This window comes from Sesamum indicum, linkage group LG1, assembly GCF_000512975.1.
Source record: "Sesamum indicum cultivar Zhongzhi No. 13 linkage group LG1, S_indicum_v1.0, whole genome shotgun sequence".
In the NCBI taxonomy this organism is placed as follows: domain Eukaryota; kingdom Viridiplantae; phylum Streptophyta; class Magnoliopsida; order Lamiales; family Pedaliaceae; genus Sesamum; species Sesamum indicum.
In genome coordinates this window covers 9,090,438-9,112,081 of record NC_026145.1, presented here as the reverse complement: position 1 = coordinate 9,112,081, position 21,644 = coordinate 9,090,438, and the positions used below count along the sequence as shown (strand labels likewise).

The window sequence follows — 21,644 nt, the reverse complement described above, 5'->3', positions numbered from 1 at the left end:
CTAAAATTTGAATTTAGTTATACTTTGTGGTGTGATTTGTTGAAGACTGCAGCAGCCAGGACCGACTTTCAACCCTAGGATCTGAATTGTATCATTTCAATTTAAAGGTATAATAATAATAATAATAAAGAAATAAGGTATAAACACAACAACATAGTCCTAAAAGTCAGCAGCTCAAATCATCATGGGAAAATTCCAAACACATCACAATCCGAGGATGTTTTAAGTAGACAAGGGGAGATGATTTGGGCATTGATAACGCTGGTGCTCAAAGTCAGATTTTTGTCTGTGCACACAACCAAACATTTTTCTTCTTTAAATTTCTTCATTTTTAATTTTTTTTATTGGTATTGTTTTACCATTGTTTCCATAGCTGCATTCTGGTTTTGTACATTTCAATCTCAAAAAATGTATTTCTTTTCCTTAACTTTTGCAGAGTATATTGTTCGATCGATTCATAATTCAAGCTGGATCAGATGCATCCGGTGTAGGAACTGAAATGGTGACCATGAATTCAACGGTGAAGTTCGTTTTTCGTAATAGGGGTACATTTTTTGGTGTCCACGTAACATCCACACCGTTGGATCTATCGTTCTCCGAACTCACACTAGCCAGTGGGATGGTAAGCAACATAAGTCTAATAATAAGTCTTTAAGGTTTATGTGTTGGCTCATTGGGGAATTTGAGCATATTGCATGATACATAAATTCAATCTTTTTATATAATCAGTCTACAATATTAGAAGACCAACCAATCACAGAACAAGTACAATAACACTTACGACTTGATCAACTGAGTTTGACCAAACTGAAATCTTCTAGCTTAATATGTCGAGATTGACGAATGTTGCTTAATCAACATTGTCTATGAACGAGTTTAACATTAATTTGTTTTGTTGCGAATAATGCATATTAATTTTGCTCCTTTCAATATTGCCAGGTGAAGAGGTTCTATCAATCAAGAAGAAGCCAGAAAACTGTGACAGTGATGTTGAGAGGAAGCAACATCCCACTCTACGGCGGAGGAGCCAACTTGAGCAGCCAAGAGGGGAAGCCAGTGGCGCCAGTCCCACTGAATTTGAATTTCACGGTCCGGGCCAGAGCTTATGTGCTGGGACGATTGGTGAAGCCCAAGTTCAACAAAAGAGTCCAATGCTCTGTGGTTCTGGACCCCAAGAAAATGAACGTCGCCATTCCATTGAAAAACTCGTGCACATACTATTGAGATGCACTTCTTTCGTGTTTGTTAACACGGCCAGATTTCGTTGGAGAAAGAAAGCTAAATTGTTGAGAAAAATTTGAAAGAAGGAATGAACGGAAAATTGATCGATCGTTCGGAAACAAAAAGGGGAAGGAGGAAGATTTGGTATAATATCTTGATTATAAATTTTTTGAATTGTTGTTTTAGTGAGAGAATTTTATGGTTATAATGCATGGGAGGGAATGTCAGAATTAAGTTGGGGTTGTCTTGTGAAATTTCACTTGTACCGTTGTATCCTTGTAATAATTTTGTGACGAGCAATGTTATATAACTTATTTTCATTGTCTTAATCTAGTTCTAAATTGCATATTGTTGAAAGTAAATTTAAGGTTGCATAAAGGTTCTAAACTAAAAATCATGTACAAAGAAATGTGAAATTCATGAAAATTAATTATGTTTTTCCTTCTATGGCTGAATAAAAATGAGAACAGCAACAATGGCAATCTTATCACTTCCCTCAGCATTCATCTCGTTCGCATATTGTCAGAGAGGGCTGAGTATAGTTTACAGAAGTATAGAAATGTTCCCCATATTAGACCTTCAATGAACGGACAATGCCCAAACTCGAATTCTTTATAATATGGATAAATTATAATAAATTTCTATAAGATTAGGCATAATGGCGATTATGATCTTATTATTTAAAAAATTATGAATATCTCATAATATTTGATAAAATATGTAATTATTGATAAGATGTCTGAAATTATTAACTTTGTTCGTGCTGTATTTTTTTCATTTTCAAAAAAAATGGATGTTGTGAATGAATTTTTTTTAAAAAAATTATCACTTAGTCCGTATATATATATATATATAGAAATTTTTTAAAAAATAAGTACAATTATAATTGATATTTATATGTGCATTTCTCTTAGTTCACTATAAAATTTGTATGAAAACCTACCGGAAACTAGTGAATTTGGCTAATAGTTAGGCGACCATTAAAGGGGGGTATTGATAATTTTTCAAACAATGAGGGAGTATTTGTAATTATACCCAATCTCATAAAAACTCATTATAATTTATCCTTATAATAATTAATACCTATATTTGAACCCAATATTTTGATATTAGATCCAAACCCATACCCATTGAAATAAATATTTCATATTTGTCAAAAGAAATAAATATTTCATGAGTATGGATATGTTTTAGACCCTAAAATATCCACAGATATGTGTAGCAATACGAGTCAAAATTTAATACTCTAAAATTCATATTTATACGTTAATTTAAAAATATTAAATTTTTGAGTTTTTAATAAATCAATCAATTAGATTTACTTGTCATCTAAAAATCTTAAATTTTATTAAATTTTTTACGTATTGATTTTTTGAAAAAATAATTGTTCATAATTGCTTCATTGCAGACCTTATTGTTTAATTTTGATGTAAATCTAAATTTTACTGAAATTTTTATCTTTTTCGAACTTATTAAAAAAAAAAAAAAAAGGTGACACACGTTTTAATGGGCAAAATTGAAATTGAACTCGACTATTTTAAATATATTATGAATAAGACTGAAAACCTATTCTATAGGTAGGATTTAGTAAAACATATAAATAACAATAATATGTATTTATTAAGTATGAGTCGGCATAAATACTCACTAGCTAACAGTCCTAACCCTGATCCAAAAGCACATGAATGGCGAATATTTAGGATAAATGAGAAGTAGAATTCAGACATATTCTGCGAGGCTTATGCATGGGAGTTCGATTCCAACCAGTCGACCTGGACAAAAATGTCAAACTCCGAGGAATGAGAAATACACATTTGGCATATAGATGTAATTAAAAAGTAATGAATTAAATTATGAGAAAATTGCAATTTTAGTTCTTTAATTTGGGGTGGTATTTTGAATTCTATGCAAATTGATATTTATAATTTAGTCCTCTAATTTTATAATTTGGGCAATTTTAGTCCGTTTTCAATCAATTTACCAAAAATGGCAATTTACTTACGATTTTAGTCTTGTAAATAAATTTATGAAGAATTAAAAATACCAACTCTCTCAAGTTATAGGACTAAAAATTCCAACATCCTACAAGTTACATGACTAAAATTATAATTTAATTGGATATGTGTAAATCACATGCAATTTTCAGACCAAATTGATCAGAAAAGAATGAAAATTGCTAAATTTAAAAATTATAGAATTAAATTGCGAAAATCAATTTATACAAGATCAAAATTATCACCCCATAAATTACATGATTAGAATTGCATAACTTATTTAACATGTGGAAATTGAGAATGGCATCTAGCTAGTACGTTTGAAGTTCAATTGTATGAATAAATACATACACTTATATATGCTATGGAAAAAGGTGACATAAATTTGGCATGCATGAAAGAAAAATGTGGTATGAAAAAGACAACAAAAACAAAAACAAAAATATGATTGGTGGAGAATTTATTATTATTACATGACAAAACTCCCCCCCAATCATCTACTTACATATTTAGCACATGGCGTGTATGTTTGTATTGAGAAAAAGTTGATGAAATAGAAGTAGAAACAAATGCTGCCTTTAGGTGTTTGGTGTGTAGGCCAAATTTTGGAATTCCAATAGAAAAATGAATGATGAGAAACATATGACCAATTGATAGAAGGTGTGGGATTTGGGGTAAATTTGTATTTTACGTTATATAAATTGGAATTGTTTTATGAATGTGGTCTCCAATTTCGACAGTCGACAATCATTTGAAATTCAGTTTGACGGTATATTAAGAACAAGTAAACGTAATTTATCTATGTAATGTTAATTATTTAACGATCATCTTATTTGAAAATTTAAATCATTATAAAAGAGGTTTGGCTATTATTTAATAATTCTTGGACAATTCTCATAAATTTCAAGAAGTATATATATATATATATATATATAAATATGTATATGTATTATTTTTTTTTGTAATATATTATCAATGAAATGAAATGAGGACCTGATTGAAAATTTCTTACCATTAACTTAAAAAGGTAGACCAAGTGGGACTGTGAACCATTCAATGATAATACAACGATCACAACTGCTTAATCCAATTTTATTTATTATATTCCAAACTCACCACAATAAAAACTTCAACCGCCTGAAATAACACTCATTTAATATCTAAGCATTTGAAAGCTTCTTCAAAAAGAGAACTTCAATAAACGATCGAGTAACTATGACTCAGTTGTGTTGAATCGAAACTTCATAACAAGATCTTTAAGACTGAATCTCTATGATAATTACTTGTCTCAAAAAGTAAAAAATACTCTTAAATTCTTTAAGCCGTAAGCTTACAAAACAAACCTGTGTCAGAACACCTATCGAAAAGGTCTCGATTATAACTCTTCAATAATATTTAAATCAGGTAGTTCGTAAAACAAATATGGTAAAAGGTTATAGAAATATTAGAGTCGTCAAAATTATATCTAGTTGCTGTTTGTAGATTTCTCTAAATTGTTCGATTTTAAGCGAACCACAATCACTAAAATAATCGAATGTTCACGGTGACTTCATGTATATTAGGTTTTAGAATACACCAAGTCCAGCCGTAAAGATATTAAATTAATAAAATAAATTCAACCTTGTCCGAACATTACAAAAATATTGTAGGAGACATGGTACGAACTTTATGAGATATAGCCCACGTCAAGTTGCTTACATGCGGCATCCAATTGTCCAAATTTCATGTATTAGGTAACTATTTATACTCGAACGATGGAAACTTAATTGCAAGCCCATGGTAAATTAATTCATAATTCAACACCATTAACAATGTTACTTCGAGCAGTCATATCCCTACGGCTAGTAGTTGTCGTACGACAAGGTGTCTCTTTATTACCTATGTACTTGGTCTTTAAATTTCCCATCACTATTATTTTCTTTCACCCTTGTAATTTTTCCCTCAATAATATGCCTTGTGACCTTATAATTATTTTTTCATATAATTTGAATTTCTTGCATAGGAAACTTATTCATGTGGTAAAAGATCGGTACGAGATAAAATTGTAATTATATATAGTTAGAAAATAATCTAAAGCATTCTTGAAAATTATTATTTTTGAAAATAATTAATTGTTATAATTAAAAATAAAAAGTGTAGCAAATATTAATTAACCATGACTTTTCAATGGTTATTATCCGTTACATCTATAAACGTCATCAAAATATTAGTCATAGTTAAAAATCATAACATATGATTATAATTAAAATTATGGCAAATGTTTATTAACTATGATCAAAATTTAATTTTTCAAATCAAATTTGCTGGTTGTGTTGGATAGTGTTGATTACCATAATTTTGAAATCGTGATATTCATTTTTTTGTAGTGTCTATAAATACGAATTATGCCCAAATTGAGTCTATTCAGATTGAATTAATTACTCAGTTTTTTTTAAATTATATATCAATTATATTGCAAGCGTGGGAAGTAAGATTTTCTGTTTACAAATGGAAATTTGTTGAAAAAGCAGGACAGAGACTGAAGATGTAGATGGAAACTTGCATGAATTCTGACAGCATATTCCATAAAGGATACGGGAACTAAGCTGTGCACTGCTCTTTATGTGGTTATGTTGTTAGAAAGAAGATAAGCTTGATTATTCTTAATTAATGTCTACAACTCACAAAACTTTACCTCAGTTTACATTTTTTTTTTAATTTTTAAATTAATATTACATTTTTTATTATACTTTAAGCATCTAAATGTATATTATTTATTTATTTAAAAAATATTTTGTACTATGTCCAAGTAAGATATAGTGGCAGTTCATAATAAAATGTATGATTAATTATCCTAAGAATGTAACTGAAGTTGGGTTGGTGATGTTTGTACCCATATAAATTATTAATTTTTAAATTATAAATAATATCATAATTATGTATTTAATCTAACAATTAATTTGTACCTCATGTAAGTACAATTCACACTGTATTCTTCCATATTACGTGTTCTCATTCGGCACCGTAGTTGAGTGGACTAAACATGTGTTTAAAGTACCAACACATTTTCTAGTACCATTTTAGCCATTTTGAAATTAAATTCCATTGAAACATAGAAATTATAGTTTCTAGTTCTTAATTCCACCGCAATTATTTTTCTTCTAATTACTCATTATATATATTTAAATAATTATTTGCCTCCCTCATCAACCTTAAAAATGATTATATATTTATATAATTAATTATAAAATTATGCATCACACATTATAATATCTTATTTTAAAATTAATTTCTTCATAATAATTAATTATACAATCATGTTGCGGATAACGAATCTTGTTTTCTTTTATTTATTTGTCTATTTTATTTATTAATATTTTAAATTTAAATATATCAAATAATATAATGAATAGTATAGTATTGAAAAGTATTTATCAAGGACTGTACATTCTGCCCCTCTCTCTCTCTCTCCCTCTACCTCTGTAATTTCTGCTCTTCTTTACATACAAGTATCGAAAAGTAGGATCTAACGGCAAAAGAAAGGGCAAACAATATCTTCAAAAATCTGATTCCTGACTGTGCTCTTCCTTGTGAATTGTGACCAAAATTGACCAAACACTCCTGGACCGTCACCTGATGGTGACCCAATCATCCGACACAGACCAATTAGGATTTTGATCGCTAACTAGCTCCATCAGCCGCGCTGCCGCCCGATTGGACCAAGAGCCACTTCCTGAACTCGACTCCCCGGAGAACCATGAGCCAGATTCCGGGGAATATTCCGACCGGGGTAAAGAGGTAATTGAACATGTGACCGAGGACGCCCAATCCGGGAAATCAAATGCGCATCTTGGAGAGGTTGAGGGGCTGTTTTCTTCTCTGTTTTTCGACCCATCATCTTCAAAATCTTGATCACAGGTAAAGGGGTGATTTAGGAGCATCTCCGCTGTCCATCTCTTGCTTGGATCCTTCACGAAACATTTACCAAGAAAATCTTTCCCTTCCTCCGATAAACCTTTGGGGATCTCTGGCACTTCTTCACCTACTCCGATTCTCATCATTAATCCGGCGATATCTGAGTACCGCCACGCCGGATTTCCAGACAACATCTCCGCCACGACACACCCAAGCGCCCAAATATCCGCTGGAGGCCCCTGCTCGCCCCCGGCGACCATCTCCGGCGACATGTACAAAGGGGTGCCCCTCAATTCGCACCCCGTCGCGGCGCCTTTTCTCCCTCCATACCGCTTCGCCAGTCCAAAATCGGCGATCTTCACGCGGCCATTCCCTCCTAAAAGAATGTTTTGAAGCTTGATATCACAGTGAACGTATCCGAACTTGTGAATATAGTAAATTCCTTTAAGCAAAGCCTTTGTGTATCCCCGGACTTCAGATTCCGACATCCTCCCACCACCGGAATTCCTAAGCTTATCAGCCAAAGCGCCGCCGGGAGCATACTCCAACAACACATTATACAATTTCTCGCCCTTCTCATACGAACAACTCTCCCCAAAGCACCGAATGATTTCCGGGCAGTCTTTAAGGTCGTCGAGAATCAGCTTCTCGTTCATAAGAGAGGAAGAGTGAGAAAACCCACATGACTTCACCGCCATTAACGGAGGAAACCCACAGCTCTGGCTTCCGGCCGTCGCCAAATTCACAGTCGCGAAACTGCCATGACCCAGATTTTCGCCCCGAACCCAATCCATAATTCAAAACTCAAAATCACAGAGTTTTTCGGAATCTCTGAGTGGGGTTTATGCTTTGAGATTTTGGAGGGAAGAGAGAGAGGGAAACGGAAAGGAGAGGTCCACAACAAACAATGTGAATTGAAATTAGAAGAGAGAAAGAGAGAGAGAGTATATATATAGAAGGATTTATTGATTGTAAACGTGTGTGAAAGTTTTTGGTTGCCAAAAACAAAAAGCACGTGGTTGGGAAAGGTACTTGGCAGGAACCAGACGTAGCGTACGCCTGTTTGGAAAAACGTGGCTCATAGTGTAGGAGAAATTATTAAATTAACTTTTTCTTTTAATAAAAAATATATATATTAACAGTCAAGCCATTTGTTGGGCATGACTTTTGAGAATTCTGTTCATCAACTAAATTAATCGCCCTCGTGCTTTTAGCTTCTATCAAACAATTTTTTTTTTTAAATAAAATAAAAAATAATTTTAATTTTGATTACCATCACGTGTCAAGATAAATTCGGAAGATCTAAGCATTTACCAAATATTTATAAAGATCCATTATATTAGGAACTGAACATAATGACTTTTGAAAACAAAAATTAAATTCTTCTTACAAATTAAACCAAGCAATATTGTCTTAAGTCAGGAATTAGTGTCGGTTGTTACTTACCACTCATCCTCATACTCCCATCTTTTGCCAGGATTCGTATTTGATTTTGTTATTTTTTATAATTACTCCCAATTAAAATTTATAATATAATTATGATTCGGGTTGAAATCCACGCGACTTCCTTGGTCGGGCGAACTGATCCTCCAAGCGGTTCAAAGTCGCTACCTCTCCCAAACTAGTAATTCAACCCTGAGAAAAAAAGCAGATCGTTAGGCTTGTTGGAGTAGTCCCCAACTAAGACACTCCAATACTTAAGTCAGTGTTTGATTTTGAGGTCGTGAAAGTAGGTCGCATTCGAGCTGGTGAGCCGAAGCGACCAAAAAGTAAAGAGTGGTCAAGTAAATGTACCATTAATATACTGACTATGGAGTATTTATAGCAAAAAACTGAGGGTCTAGTCGGTTCAATTGGCGTCTTCCACGTGTCCCGAGTTGTCAGGCGACCCGACCCTATAAAAAATGCGCGGACCCTTAAGGTAAAATTGTAATTTTGAGCTCTTTCAGGGTAAATTTATATTTTTTTTTTCAGACAAATTAGGATTTTCCTTATCAAATTATATCAATAAATTCTTCAAAAGAAAAATGACATTATCTCTTCTACTCAACATATATTGTTTTATTATTATGTTTTTAAAAGTCAAATTCTAAATCATTAATGAGAAGTCAAGTAATTAATATTTAATGGGGATGGTGAAGCGAACTAGAGTTTAAACAAGACTTCAAGTTGAGCAAAATGGAAATCTCTTCGTTGGTATTGAAAGGTAAAAACGCAGGAGTCAACACTTGTTGGTAATGGATGTTGGATTAGATTGAGATAAGAGAGTCGTAGTACAAAAGGGTTTTTGCCACTTGGGGATTGGCTTCTGACTAATCAAATTGTGGATCAAGTAAGTGTCGTAATATTTGACAATACCCCCTCATAACATCAAAACATCTTTTTTCTAGTATTTCCCCTCCATCTTACCTTTGACCCAGACAGCAAAGTGTTGATCTTATAATTTTTAGGGGTTTAGATGCTCTATTTTTACTAATTTTTTTTAGAAATATCAATTTATACGAGCTGACCCGTATTTGATCCAATTAAAATTCATTTTGAATTGATTAGATCGGTAATCAAACCAAATACAAACACAATTTTTTTAAACTCGAAATATTCAACTTGATTCAAATAATTTACAGTGATTTAACACCGACTGAACCAATATTAAAATGAAAGTCATTGTACAAGTGGTAAGAAAAGAAGTCTCAAACAGGAGTTGGAAAGGCGTTGCGGCTCGTAAAAGAGTGGATGGGATTTGTGAACTGTTGGTGAGAATGACCACAATTCTGGCCGGTCTTGGGAGGGATCCCTACCGCACTTGAAAAGGTGTGTCTGGGATAGTTGCAACTTGCAATTAGAAGACTGATGTTGATTATTGCATCCTAGGTACCTTATCTACAAATATGAGGAAAACGACCTATACACAACATATAATCAAGTGTGTATATATAAGCAACTTGCCAATTTGATATGCCTTCCTGCGTCCTTACTGACTGAATCTTGTCCAAAAAATTCGAATCTACTACAGGTCTTCTGTCAGTTAAAGACCGTCGCCTATGTTGTTGCATGTCTAACTCCCCCAAAAGTTAATATTCCATAAATTTTAATCTCACAGGATTCTAATTCAGGCGTGATATTCGAATTAATTACACAGCTATATTATATAATTGACGTACTGCTAATTACTTAATAATCGTAATTATATTCATTATATGATTGGTTTGCTATCGCAACTAAATTTGGTGCAGGAGAACTTTCCTAACCGCAATCTTTAGTTTCACAAGTAAAAGGTTATAATTTTGAATCTTGTGAATAAGCTTATGTATAATTTTATGATAAATAATATAGTGAATCATATCCATATTAAAAAAAAAAACCCATCGTTTGAGCCATGTGATCAATATGAGGCCTCTAAACAAGAAGTTTGGAATAGTAATTTCATCATACTAAAATACGTCTAATATGAATCACAATGTAAATATAATGTATATGTTGTCTAGTAGGCATAATATCTGAGAAAATGTATAAATACTGTGCTCCGTTTTTTTTTTTTTTTTTTTTTTTTTTATTATTGATACAACGTATCTATTACACTATTTAGATTAACAAATTAAAATTAACTAGATCTTATTCATGGGTCTAAATCAAACATAAAATTGATTAAATTAACAAAATATTCACATAAGTACTGACATTAGAAATCAAAACCATGGATTTCAATGTTTCCACTAGGACAAGACTTCTTGACAAGAATTTTGTCTATTTTAGATTGTTGTTTTCTCACGTCACATATATATATATATATATATATACATACATACATATATATATATATATATGCATGTAGATCTTCCCATAAAGAATATCAGACATGCATAATTGTTTTTTGTCATAATAATTTTGTGATAAATTGAATAACTGAGGGGGACATAGAGAATAAAATCAGACAAAATCAAGCATCCCGGAATTGCAAAGCAACCAAGCTGAAAACAACATAACATAAGCGCAAGTACCTGAAAGCAAAAAAATGTTTGCTAGTTTTCTTCAAGAAAAAGAAAAGCAACGGACTCATTTCGCCAAAAACTCTAAAATACACGTTTGGATACTTGTATTAGAGTTTATCATAATTTAATATTTTATTATTTTCATTATAATAATATATTTAATACAATTACATAATTATCGTCTTAAATAACAAAAAGAACAAAACTCTAAAACAGACTCTCAAAAACTCTTTCATTTGGACATCAAAATTTTTATGGTCCACCAGATGTGATTATTTTAGTAACATTTGGATAAGACTAAACTATGATTTATCTTCATTTAATTAATAAAGAATGAGATGAAACTTTGAGCAACTTGTCCTCCACAACTCTTCCTCATCTTCATCTATTCTTAGATATATACTAGTATTTAAAAAAATAAAAAATTGAATCAATTTTTGAATATCAAAATTTATCTTTTAATTTATTTATTATATTTAATAAAATTGACCATAATAAAAATTTTAATATTTTTAATAATCTCATAATTATATATTTTTTTTCTCACAACCAACTATTCAACATTTCTCTAATAATCTCATAATTATATATTTTTTTTCTCACAACCAACTACTCCACATTTCTCTTTCATTTACTTATGTTGCTTTTCATCACCAACTTTTATATATTTCATAAACCTAACAGTTACAATTTATTCCGTCACCTCACTTCACATTTTTTTCCATTAAATTTAATTTTTTTTTATATAATCACAAAAACTGCATAAGAGAACAATTAATATTATAAATATATACTGAAATTGTGGGTGGAAATTGACGACGTAATCTTAGATATTCCATGGATGAGAAATGGACATGCATGCTTAACTATAATTTGGTACAACCGAAGCATCGAATTTCACGCCATCCCATTAATTTTAAATAACCTAACAATTAATTATTATTAAAGTACAGCTTCTAAATTGAAAACAAATAATAATTAAAATAAACTATAAATTTCATATAATTAATCAAATGTGAAATTTCATACAAATGATTACGTCATTAAATATTAACATAAAAAAATAATTAGATAGAAATTAAATAATTAATGCATATTGCATACTTAGCTGTAAGAGGGGATGAGTTAATTAAATGAAATGTAGTCCACATACATAAAGGCCTAATTAACTTTGGCCACAACTAAGTATAGTGTGCTCACATGTCACAAATTATTAATTGCTATATTATTCATATATATATATATATATATATAGGTAGGTGCATTCATGATACCTAACATGGAACTTAATTATCCAAATAAAGGTAAAATAAAATAAAATAAAATAAGCTAATATGGGCTATATGCGTAATAATCAATAAAATTTACAACCCATTTAAGAGAAAAAAGAAAAAGAAAGACAGAGAGACAATAATAACACTGTCAAAAAATCACGATAAATTAACATTATTACCATGCTCACAAAAAATTATTAAAAAAATTAAATTTTGATCACGATCAATAATATTTATTATTATTTTAGTTATGATAAATATTTATCATGATTATTAGCTGTAGCTAATGTTGTGATCTTGCATGTAAAAGCAACGATTAGCTAGTAATTGTTGCACATCATAATTAATTAGTATTTGTCACTATATTTTATTTTTAACTATTATAATTTTGACATAAAGTTATATTTCTTTTAGTATAATAATAGTTAATTGATTATATAAAAATAAATTGTTAATTAGTTATAAATGTGATAATAATATTAAGGTGACTTGGCTATATACATTGAGTCATGAAAATTTTATGTTACTTTAGTAATGATATTTTTACAAATTTAATAATAGTAAAAAATGTATATATTTATTTAATCAGTCACTACTGATGACTAGTAGATAGTAATAATAAATATCTTGTAAAAAAATATAGTGATATTTTTTCTTTATTATCATTAAATTGTCATAACTAGTATTCTTTTATTTGAAATGGAGTCATTACTGACCTCTCTTTTTACAAACTCAATAATTATAATTTATTTTTTCTTTTTTCTCAAACACTCAAAAAATAATGTGCCTCGTAAGACCGAATGCTACTTGAGAACGTGGACAGTCAAAAACAGATGAACTTATCATTATTACATCGACAAAAAAGACAAAAAAAAAAAATGGCATAATCCCAACTAATTTTAATTGCCAACTTTGATAATTTTTTTTAAAGGTAATTAGATCGTTTTCTCTTAAAATTTAGTGTAATTACACATAAATTTTTTATGGTATGAAATTACACCAAATATCTTTAATGTTTGATTCCATCCGACAAATAAATTTTGTTTGTTTGTAAAATGAACAGAATTTGTTTATATTAACAAAAAATTGAATGAACAATATTTACTTTGATTGACTTACAGATTTATTATAGGTGAAACAAATCTTTTATAACCAAACTATCTATTTAAGAGTGAAGATTTATCTCCTCATATGTATTAGCGTGTGAAGATAGTTTGGTCAGAAAATATTTATTGACGAACAACAAATCAATAATTAGCCAATTAAGAATAAATATAGTTTTTTATTCAATTTGATTTTTGCTAATATTAACAATTTTTTTTTTTGAATTTTGACTAACGAATAAATTTATTTAGTTGAATGAAAATAAAATATTATAGATACTAAATATAACTTTTTAAATTACAATAAAATTTAAATATAATTACATCAAACTTCACCAGAAAAACAGTGTAATTATTGCATTCTTTAATAACTTAGTAAACTCTAATTATGCGTCGGTTACAAGCATTTGATCACCAACAAAAAGCCGTCCAAGAAACAGTGGTTGGTGCGAGAGCTGAATGTTATTGCCAAATTGTCAGCAGAAGAAGACAAAATCACGTAGGTTGGTTTGTGAATCACAGGCATTCAGACGTACCCCCACGTTCCTAACTTAATTAAGACCTTACCCTAAAGTCGTGTAATATTTATTTTCGCTGGGACAACCTTCCTCACCTAATATAACTCGCATTTTTCACGATGTCCTCACAAATTTATGTCGGTACTCATTAACGTGTATATATACAGAATGGATATGAATACGGTACAATATACGGTACTAATACGGTAAGCATGAAATGTACACAAAAAAAATTTCAGAACAATTGTGTGTTGTGCATTTAGGATACTCTTTTTTTTTTTTTTTTAATTTTATATTCTTTTAGTCATAATTCCTATTTTATTAGTAGTAGACACGTCTAAAATATATATGTATAGAAAGTGTTAAGTACCACAAAGACCATGTCTACTTTTCTTCAAAGAGTTTTTTTTCCTTTTAAAAGGATGATTAAAATATAATTCTTTCATCGTGTGAATAAAGTGTCGTCATTGGTCACTTCACTCTCTAAACCAAGAAAGAATCGGGTCATTGTCATCACCAAACTCGGCGGGCATGAAAATAAACGGACCAGAATTGACGCAAAATCGTGGAACGCAATCGACAGTTTGGACCCATTGGCGATATTTGTTGTTGCTGACTGAAGGAGAGCCATGAAAAATGGCAGCCCAGAAAAGCTAATCAGAAACACGTTTTTTCACCTCTAGCGTCTGTGTCTGCTCCCAAGCATGAAAAACAACCACTCTTACCTCATACAGCCCAACGTAAGCGAGAAATTACGCGACAAGATTTCAGTGTTGGACAGTGATTTTGATATTTTCTGGGACTGCCCAAATAGGCAGGGCGAAGAATAGGTTGTGTAAAGGTCAATGTGGAAATCCAAGAATCTTTCTTTCTGGGAAATTATTTAAATCTTTCTTTCTGGGAAATTATTTAAATGTTCGATTTTTAAACTATATATTGCACTTCTTATATACATATTTTATATATAATTCTTTTTCAGATATACATAAAATATGAATTTTATACGTGAATTGTGTATAAATAAATAGTTATGTCCATACACGTCATGCGAGTTTAAGTGCCATGACGTAGGTGATGGTTTACTTTTATAATAGTTTAGTGCTTATTTAAATTGGATGTAGCCTTTGATTTGAAATCATTTATATATTTTAACATTTAAATATATTGAATGATGTAATAAACTATATCCATCAAGAAAAAATAATTATACATGCGTGTGTATAACAAAATAAAAGATAAGAGCTGTGCACCTGCACTACGTGCAACATCTACAAAACTATACGAATCTTTCGGTTAAAAAGGTTATTCAATTATTTAAAATTAATATTTTTATATAATTTAATACTGAAAATAATTGTGGAAAATTAGTGTTATCGTATCGCAAAATCAACTGAAGGAGTAGCTTCTTTTATACTTTTCAAAACATCTAGTTTGAAAAACAAAGCACAAATTATATATGTACATTGGAATAAAAAGAAATATGAATATCCAATTGCAAATAAAGAATTATCCGACAATAAAATTATTATCTGCCTAATAAAGTTAAGAGCTTACAATCAAGAAAGAGATGTTATTTTCATACGTAGCTAGTTTTAGTTTACAAAACTTAGTATATATTCTTCTGTTCCTCTAAATAAAAGAAGAAAAAAGAATATCGATGATAAACAAAATTGTTGGAGGTTTCCAATATTTGACGTTAGCCGCCAATCAAAACATGTGAGCAGGGGTTTGGTCTTCTACTGGGCGTCAGATGTGGTCAGGAGTGGTAGGCACACTCCTCTCCTTCGCGGAAATGTTAAGGTTGTCTGGTCTTTGGCCCATTCATACTTCAACTACCAATAAATCCCCATTCCCAATCACTCACATCCAATAAATAATTCAAATGCTTTTAGAATAAAATAAAATAATAAATTTTAATTGTGGGACACTTTTGGAATTGGCATTCTTCTTGAGATGGAGTGTGTGACTAGTTTTCAGTTTGTCCGACTATTATTTCGCCATAGAATAGATATGATGCACAATTCTGTCCAATTATGCGTTTACGTGCATTTTGTCCAAGTCGGAAGTTGGGCTGAATTTCTTTACTTATCTATTAGTAATAATGGTTGACACCACATTTTTTATTTCCGTGCTTCTTTAGTCTTATATGTGGACAAAGAGTGGCGTAAATTCATGATTATTTTATCTCATAACTGAAGTAAGTAAGGATTTAATCTCATTTTACGTGTCAACTCTTTTCTTACCAGTTGGTTGGTTTGCTCATAAAATGGAGGAAAGGACATAGTACATACAACTTGGGGTATAAAGTTGTGATGTATTTATTTGTTCATACTGAAAGCCAAATATCACACTGATCATTAGAGTTTGGACAAGACTGGAAATCTTAGTACTGAGATTTCAGCTGGCAATGAGTTGAACAGAAATTGGGCTACTGGCCCAAGGCGTTTAGAAAATAAGTAATCATAATATTTCAGGCAAATCAAAAAGAACGGGAACACGCCCAGTGGGACTCGAACCCACAATCGCTTGATTAGAAGTCAAGCGCCTTATCCATTAGGCCATGGGCGCTTCGTGCTTATTTCCGTATAGCATAGTCATATTATCTTGTACTATGATTTTATTATATTTCCAGCTATATAATATTAGAGCTGCAACAATTTTGGTTTCGGAAGAGATTTTGGAACATTCCTCGTGAAATTGGCGTTATCCCACGGAAAAATTATATTTTGGTCCTGCATGATAGGATATGTTGAATTTTTGGTCCTATAACTTATAAATTTAGTGTATTTAATTTCATAAAATAAATATTAAAGTATTTTTAATCTCATAAATTTCTCTTTAAATTTATCCATTCCTAATCATGAATCAGACCAAGTTGCAAAAGAAATCAGTCATCACCTTAATATGCGTTGATGAATTTTATCTTTTATTTAATATATACTAATTATGCGTCATTTGTATACTTAAAATAAATGTCTTATAAACATTTCATATATGTAACTTTTTATTATTATTACAAAATATAATTTTTGCTAATAGTTAAATACTCTGGTTAAAATAAAAAAATTGAAGAAATCCACCTTAAATAGTAGGAAGAATGTGTTCCCACCAAATCGCTATATTTTCCCTCCACACTTAACAACCTACCAACCACTGACGGAAATAGCAGCTGCCGTTAGCCTCTTGACGGAAAACCCTCTTGTATCCTTAAATTGAAAAAAAAAGGCACATATAGGACTCAATGTGGGAATTGGCCCGAGTATGGGACCAAAATTGAAAAGAGGTCCACTTATGGGACCAAAAATATAATTGTGCCCATGCTTTTTGTTACCCTTCAATTACAAATTTTAAGGTGGTACATAGTACACTTTATTGATGAATAATTAAAAATTATCTAGAGATAATTACACTTCCCTCCCATGAGGTTTGACATACTTACATGTACACCTCCTGTGGTTTAGAAAATCACATCTAGTATCTCTGATATTTGCTTCCGTCTAACAAATAAGTCCCACGTTAGTCAAAATTTTATCGAATTTGCTGATATTAACAAAAAAATTAAAAAAAAATATATATTTACTCCCGATTAACTTATTATTAATTTATAGCAAGTTGAATAATTTTTCATGATCAAATTATCCTCATACATATTTTCTTTAATGCATGTGAGGAAGTATATATTCACTGTTATAAGGGTACTTTCATCTGAAAAGAATTGTTTAACATAATATGAGTCGATTTTAAGTCAATTAAGGGTAGATGCCAATTTTCATTCAATATTTTTGTTAATATTAGCAAATTCGGTGAATTTTGACTAACAGAAGGACTGATTTGTTAGATTGAAGCAAACCTCAGGGATGTTAGATGTAATTTCTCAAACTATAGAGAATTTACGTATAATTATATCAAATCTCAGGAAAGGCCCTATTATCTAAGTAGGATTTCAAGGGGCAAACATCAAGCCTTGTTATTAACAAAGTAGTTCAGATTATGTTTGGATTAATATATTAAATATTTCAGATTTACAATGATGTTTGAGTCCTAACATTCATCCCTCAATTTCTCCCTCTGGTGAATGACTCTGACGTCGGCCTTTTGACCACAACTTTGCCTTAGCGAAACCATCATTTCCCTTCAACCAATTTTTATTTTCATCCACTCTCCCTCAACCAACTTTCGTTTCCATTCACTTTCCCTCAACCAATTTTAATTTTCATTTACTTTCCCTGAACCAATTTTCATTTCCATTCACTTTCCCTCATATTCGTAGAACGAATTTGAATCCTAACATTTCATCCCTCAATTTCTTTCTCCGACGATGACCCGACCGACCTTCTAACCAAAGCTTAGCATTTGACAACCCATCATTCCTCCTAAACTAATTTCTATTTCCATTCATTCCTCCTCAACCAAGTTTCATTTTCATTCACTTTCTCTCATATTGGTAGAGAGATAGAGAAAAGTGAAAGAGGGGTCTTTTTCTTTTTATTTTTGTTCCTTATATCAATATTATATGACGATGCCACGTATTTAATTCGAGCTTAATTGGCAGTTGGAACCCTAAACCTCAATTTGTCCGGCTAAAATCTAGTAATTTTTTATTGAAAGGACTAAAATTGCCATTAAATAGAAACTTACAAGATTAAAATTGTAAGTCCAATACTTACGTGACTAGTTTTGCCAACCCTTATACATACAAGACTAATTTTGTAATTTTGCCTACATCAAAAGCAGTCTCTATAAATACCTGTCCGCCAACTATATATTGGGAAGATTATTTTCTTCGTCCTTTAACTTTACCCTTATTAGTTTTAGTCCTACAAGTATACCTTTTGTTTATTTAGTCACATAAGTTACAAAAATGATGACAAATAGTTCGAATTAGGGTTTCGTACATGATTATCGGGCGAGATTTTGCAAATCAACCAGAAATTACCACGTGACAAGCAATTTTATTGAATTTTTTGATAATTTAGATACGTGTAATATCACATGGCCACCAATGCTGACTGGCATTATTTAAGAACAAAATTTCAAAACAATTATATAAAGTTTAATATTTTTATAATTTAAATTGTATTATAAAAAATAAATTATTTTAATAATTATATTATTTACTATAAATAATATTAACTATACTTATAAATTAATATTTAATTTAATTAATATTAACTATATTTATAAATTTAATTAATATTTGTTTTTTTTAATTTGCGGCGACGATGATTAAATCGCAAACACTACAAAAGAAGGCGGAATTTGACATGGATCAGCCGACCGTTTCAAAGTCCGTTTCGTATTGGAACGGATATTGGAATATAATAGGAACATAACTTGATACATGACGTCATGTTTCTCATTTTTTATGAGTTATTTTTTTGGAACGGCCAAACACTATGACAAAAATATTTCGGATGCATTTATCTATGCCAAATTTGCCAAAACTCTGTGGATAGACCTGGAATAGAGGTATGGTCAACGCAATGGTCCCCTTCTCTATCAGCTTGAACGAGAAATTGCCTTGGTTACTCAAGGTGATCTTTCGATTGTGGATTATTTTACTAAAATTCAGATGCTTTCGGATGAGTTGGTACAAGTGAGACCTATACCTTAGTGTACTTGTGATTGCTCTTGTACGTGTGGTGTAGCTAAGGCTACTGCAGATTTAGCTGAACAAAGACAATTTATGCAATTCTTAGTAGGGTTAAACGATGAGTATGACAACGGTGGCAGTCAAATTTAGTTCATGAGTCGTTGCCGACTGTTAACGTGGCATATTCTATGGTTCTCCGAGTAAAAAACCAGAGGCATGTCCACTTAATAGAGCCTCACCAAGGTGCAATTATGCACGCTGTGACTTATGATAAGAAGAAAGAGTTGAATAACTGTAGAATGAGAGGAGTGGTGGACAAAAGAAGTCTTGAGTGTGTTCACTGTGATCGAATGGGAGATGAAAAAAGCACTTGTTTTAAATTGCATGGTTTACCGGAATGGTACAAGAGCTAAATGATCAGAAAAGGAAGGGGAACACTGATACTAAGGCTTATGCTATGCAAGGGGCATAATAAAATACTCAGAAAGATACAAAGGAGGAAACAACTTCAGTATCAGACGTGGTTATGGAACTTATGAGAGTTCTGAAACATATTCCTAATGATCCTATTAAGTGAACTGTGTTGATGAATATGCAGGTACAGATTTCACGTTCTCTGGCACTAAGCATTTGACTGAGGATGCCTGGATTATAGACTAGGGAGCAACAAGTCATATGTGTAGCAATCCTAATGCTTTTCATCATCTGCATCCTTTAGCCTCCATTTCCTCTATCTTTCTCCCAGATGGTTCCACCAAACAAGTCACACAATCAGGACTTGTGAATCTGTTTGGAAAACATAAATTCATAGACGCTCTATACGTTCCATCTTTTCGTTCTAATTTGATCTCAGTTCATAAAATTTGTGCCACTTCTAATATATGTTTTCTGTTTCAACCCTCTCATTGCATATTACAGGACCACTTGACTTAGGAGGTTGTGCCTGTAGCATGCTCCAAACATCTCTACATTCTAGAAAGCGAATCCTTTAGTTCAAATTATATTAGCTAGTGCATTTCTTCTTCTCCTGCTTTTGCTTCACAAGTCCAACATATTGATGCTTCTTTGTGGCACATGAGATTGGATCATTCATCTCTTAAAGTTCTTGTACATGTACCGCATCTTACTTCAATAAAGAGCAATGAAATTTGTCATATATGCCCACTTGCAAAGCAACATCATATCCCATTTCCAATTAGCAACTCTCAAACTATCAAACCTTTTGAAGGATTCACCATAAAAAATCTTGTCCTCATTCCCCTCAGCAAAATGGAGTGGTGGAACGCTGTTATAAACAGCTCCTAGAAATAGCCAGATCACCTTTTTTTTGTCACACTTGCCTACAACCTTTTGGGGGGAAACTTTACTCACAACCACTTATCTCCTTAATAGACTCCCGTCCTCTATTCTCTCTTGGAAGACTCCATATGAACTACTCACAATCAACTTCCATCCTACGAACACTTGTGTCTTTGGTTGTCTAAGCTTTGCAACCGTAACCAAATCTCACAAAGAAAAATTTGCAAAAAGGGCTATCAAATGTTTGTTTCTTGGGTATAGCTGTGATCGCAAGGGGTTTAAAGTCTTTGACTTAGATACTAATCACATATTTCTGTCAAGGGATGTCATTTTTTAGGAAAGTGTTTTTCCCTATCAGTCTAACTCTACTGAACCAGTCACGAATTCTGTTCTTTTTCCCATTGTTTCTCCAACATCTGATACAGAATTTACTCCACCTGGTTCTTCTATTCAACCATCTTCGATGACTGATACTACCCCTGCCTCATCTTCCTCTATTCTTCCTTTTTCCACACTCATCTCCTATATCAGTTCCTCTAGTCACTCTACCTCTAAGACATTCCACTCGAATATCTCATAAACTAGCATGGCTATATGACTTCATTTGTAATCAAGCTTTTGATTTTTCCCCTGCACATATACACTTTGCTACTCAACTGTCTATTTTACAGGAACCAAAATCTTACGCTCAGGCCTGGGGCCGTTTGGAGTGGGAAAATGCCATGACGGGGGAGCTGCAGGCTCTTGAAAATAATCAGA

The 21,644-nt window shown here is 31.7% G+C and overlaps 2 protein-coding genes and 1 non-coding gene across 3 annotated transcripts in view; 1 reads left to right on the top strand and 2 right to left on the bottom strand.

The window, feature by feature from the left end:
• LOC105159829 overlaps positions 1–1,331 on the top strand; it is a 2,260-nt gene extending 929 nt beyond the window's left edge. The window contains exons 2-3 of the mRNA XM_011077034.2: positions 437–622; positions 940–1,331. Of these exons, the coding sequence (XP_011075336.1) occupies positions 437–622; positions 940–1,224 (471 nt within the window). The 3' untranslated portion in view covers positions 1,225–1,331. The remainder of the gene's footprint in view (positions 1–436; positions 623–939) is intronic.
• LOC105159821 (mitogen-activated protein kinase kinase kinase NPK1) lies at positions 6,586–8,040 on the bottom strand. The gene has a single exon (XM_011077023.2). It carries the CDS (start codon positions 7,901–7,903, stop codon positions 6,824–6,826), a length of 1,080 nt encoding a protein of 359 aa, XP_011075325.1. The 5' UTR covers positions 7,904–8,040; the 3' UTR covers positions 6,586–6,823.
• TRNAR-UCU lies at positions 16,489–16,561 on the bottom strand. Its single transcript has one exon. It is a non-coding gene; the product is annotated as a tRNA-Arg (tRNA).

Excerpts from the sequence above, each read along its gene's own strand:
- LOC105159821 (XM_011077023.2), bottom strand. The coding sequence starts at position 7,903 with ATGGATTGGGTTCGGGGCGAAAATCTGGGTCATGGCAGTTTCGCGACT.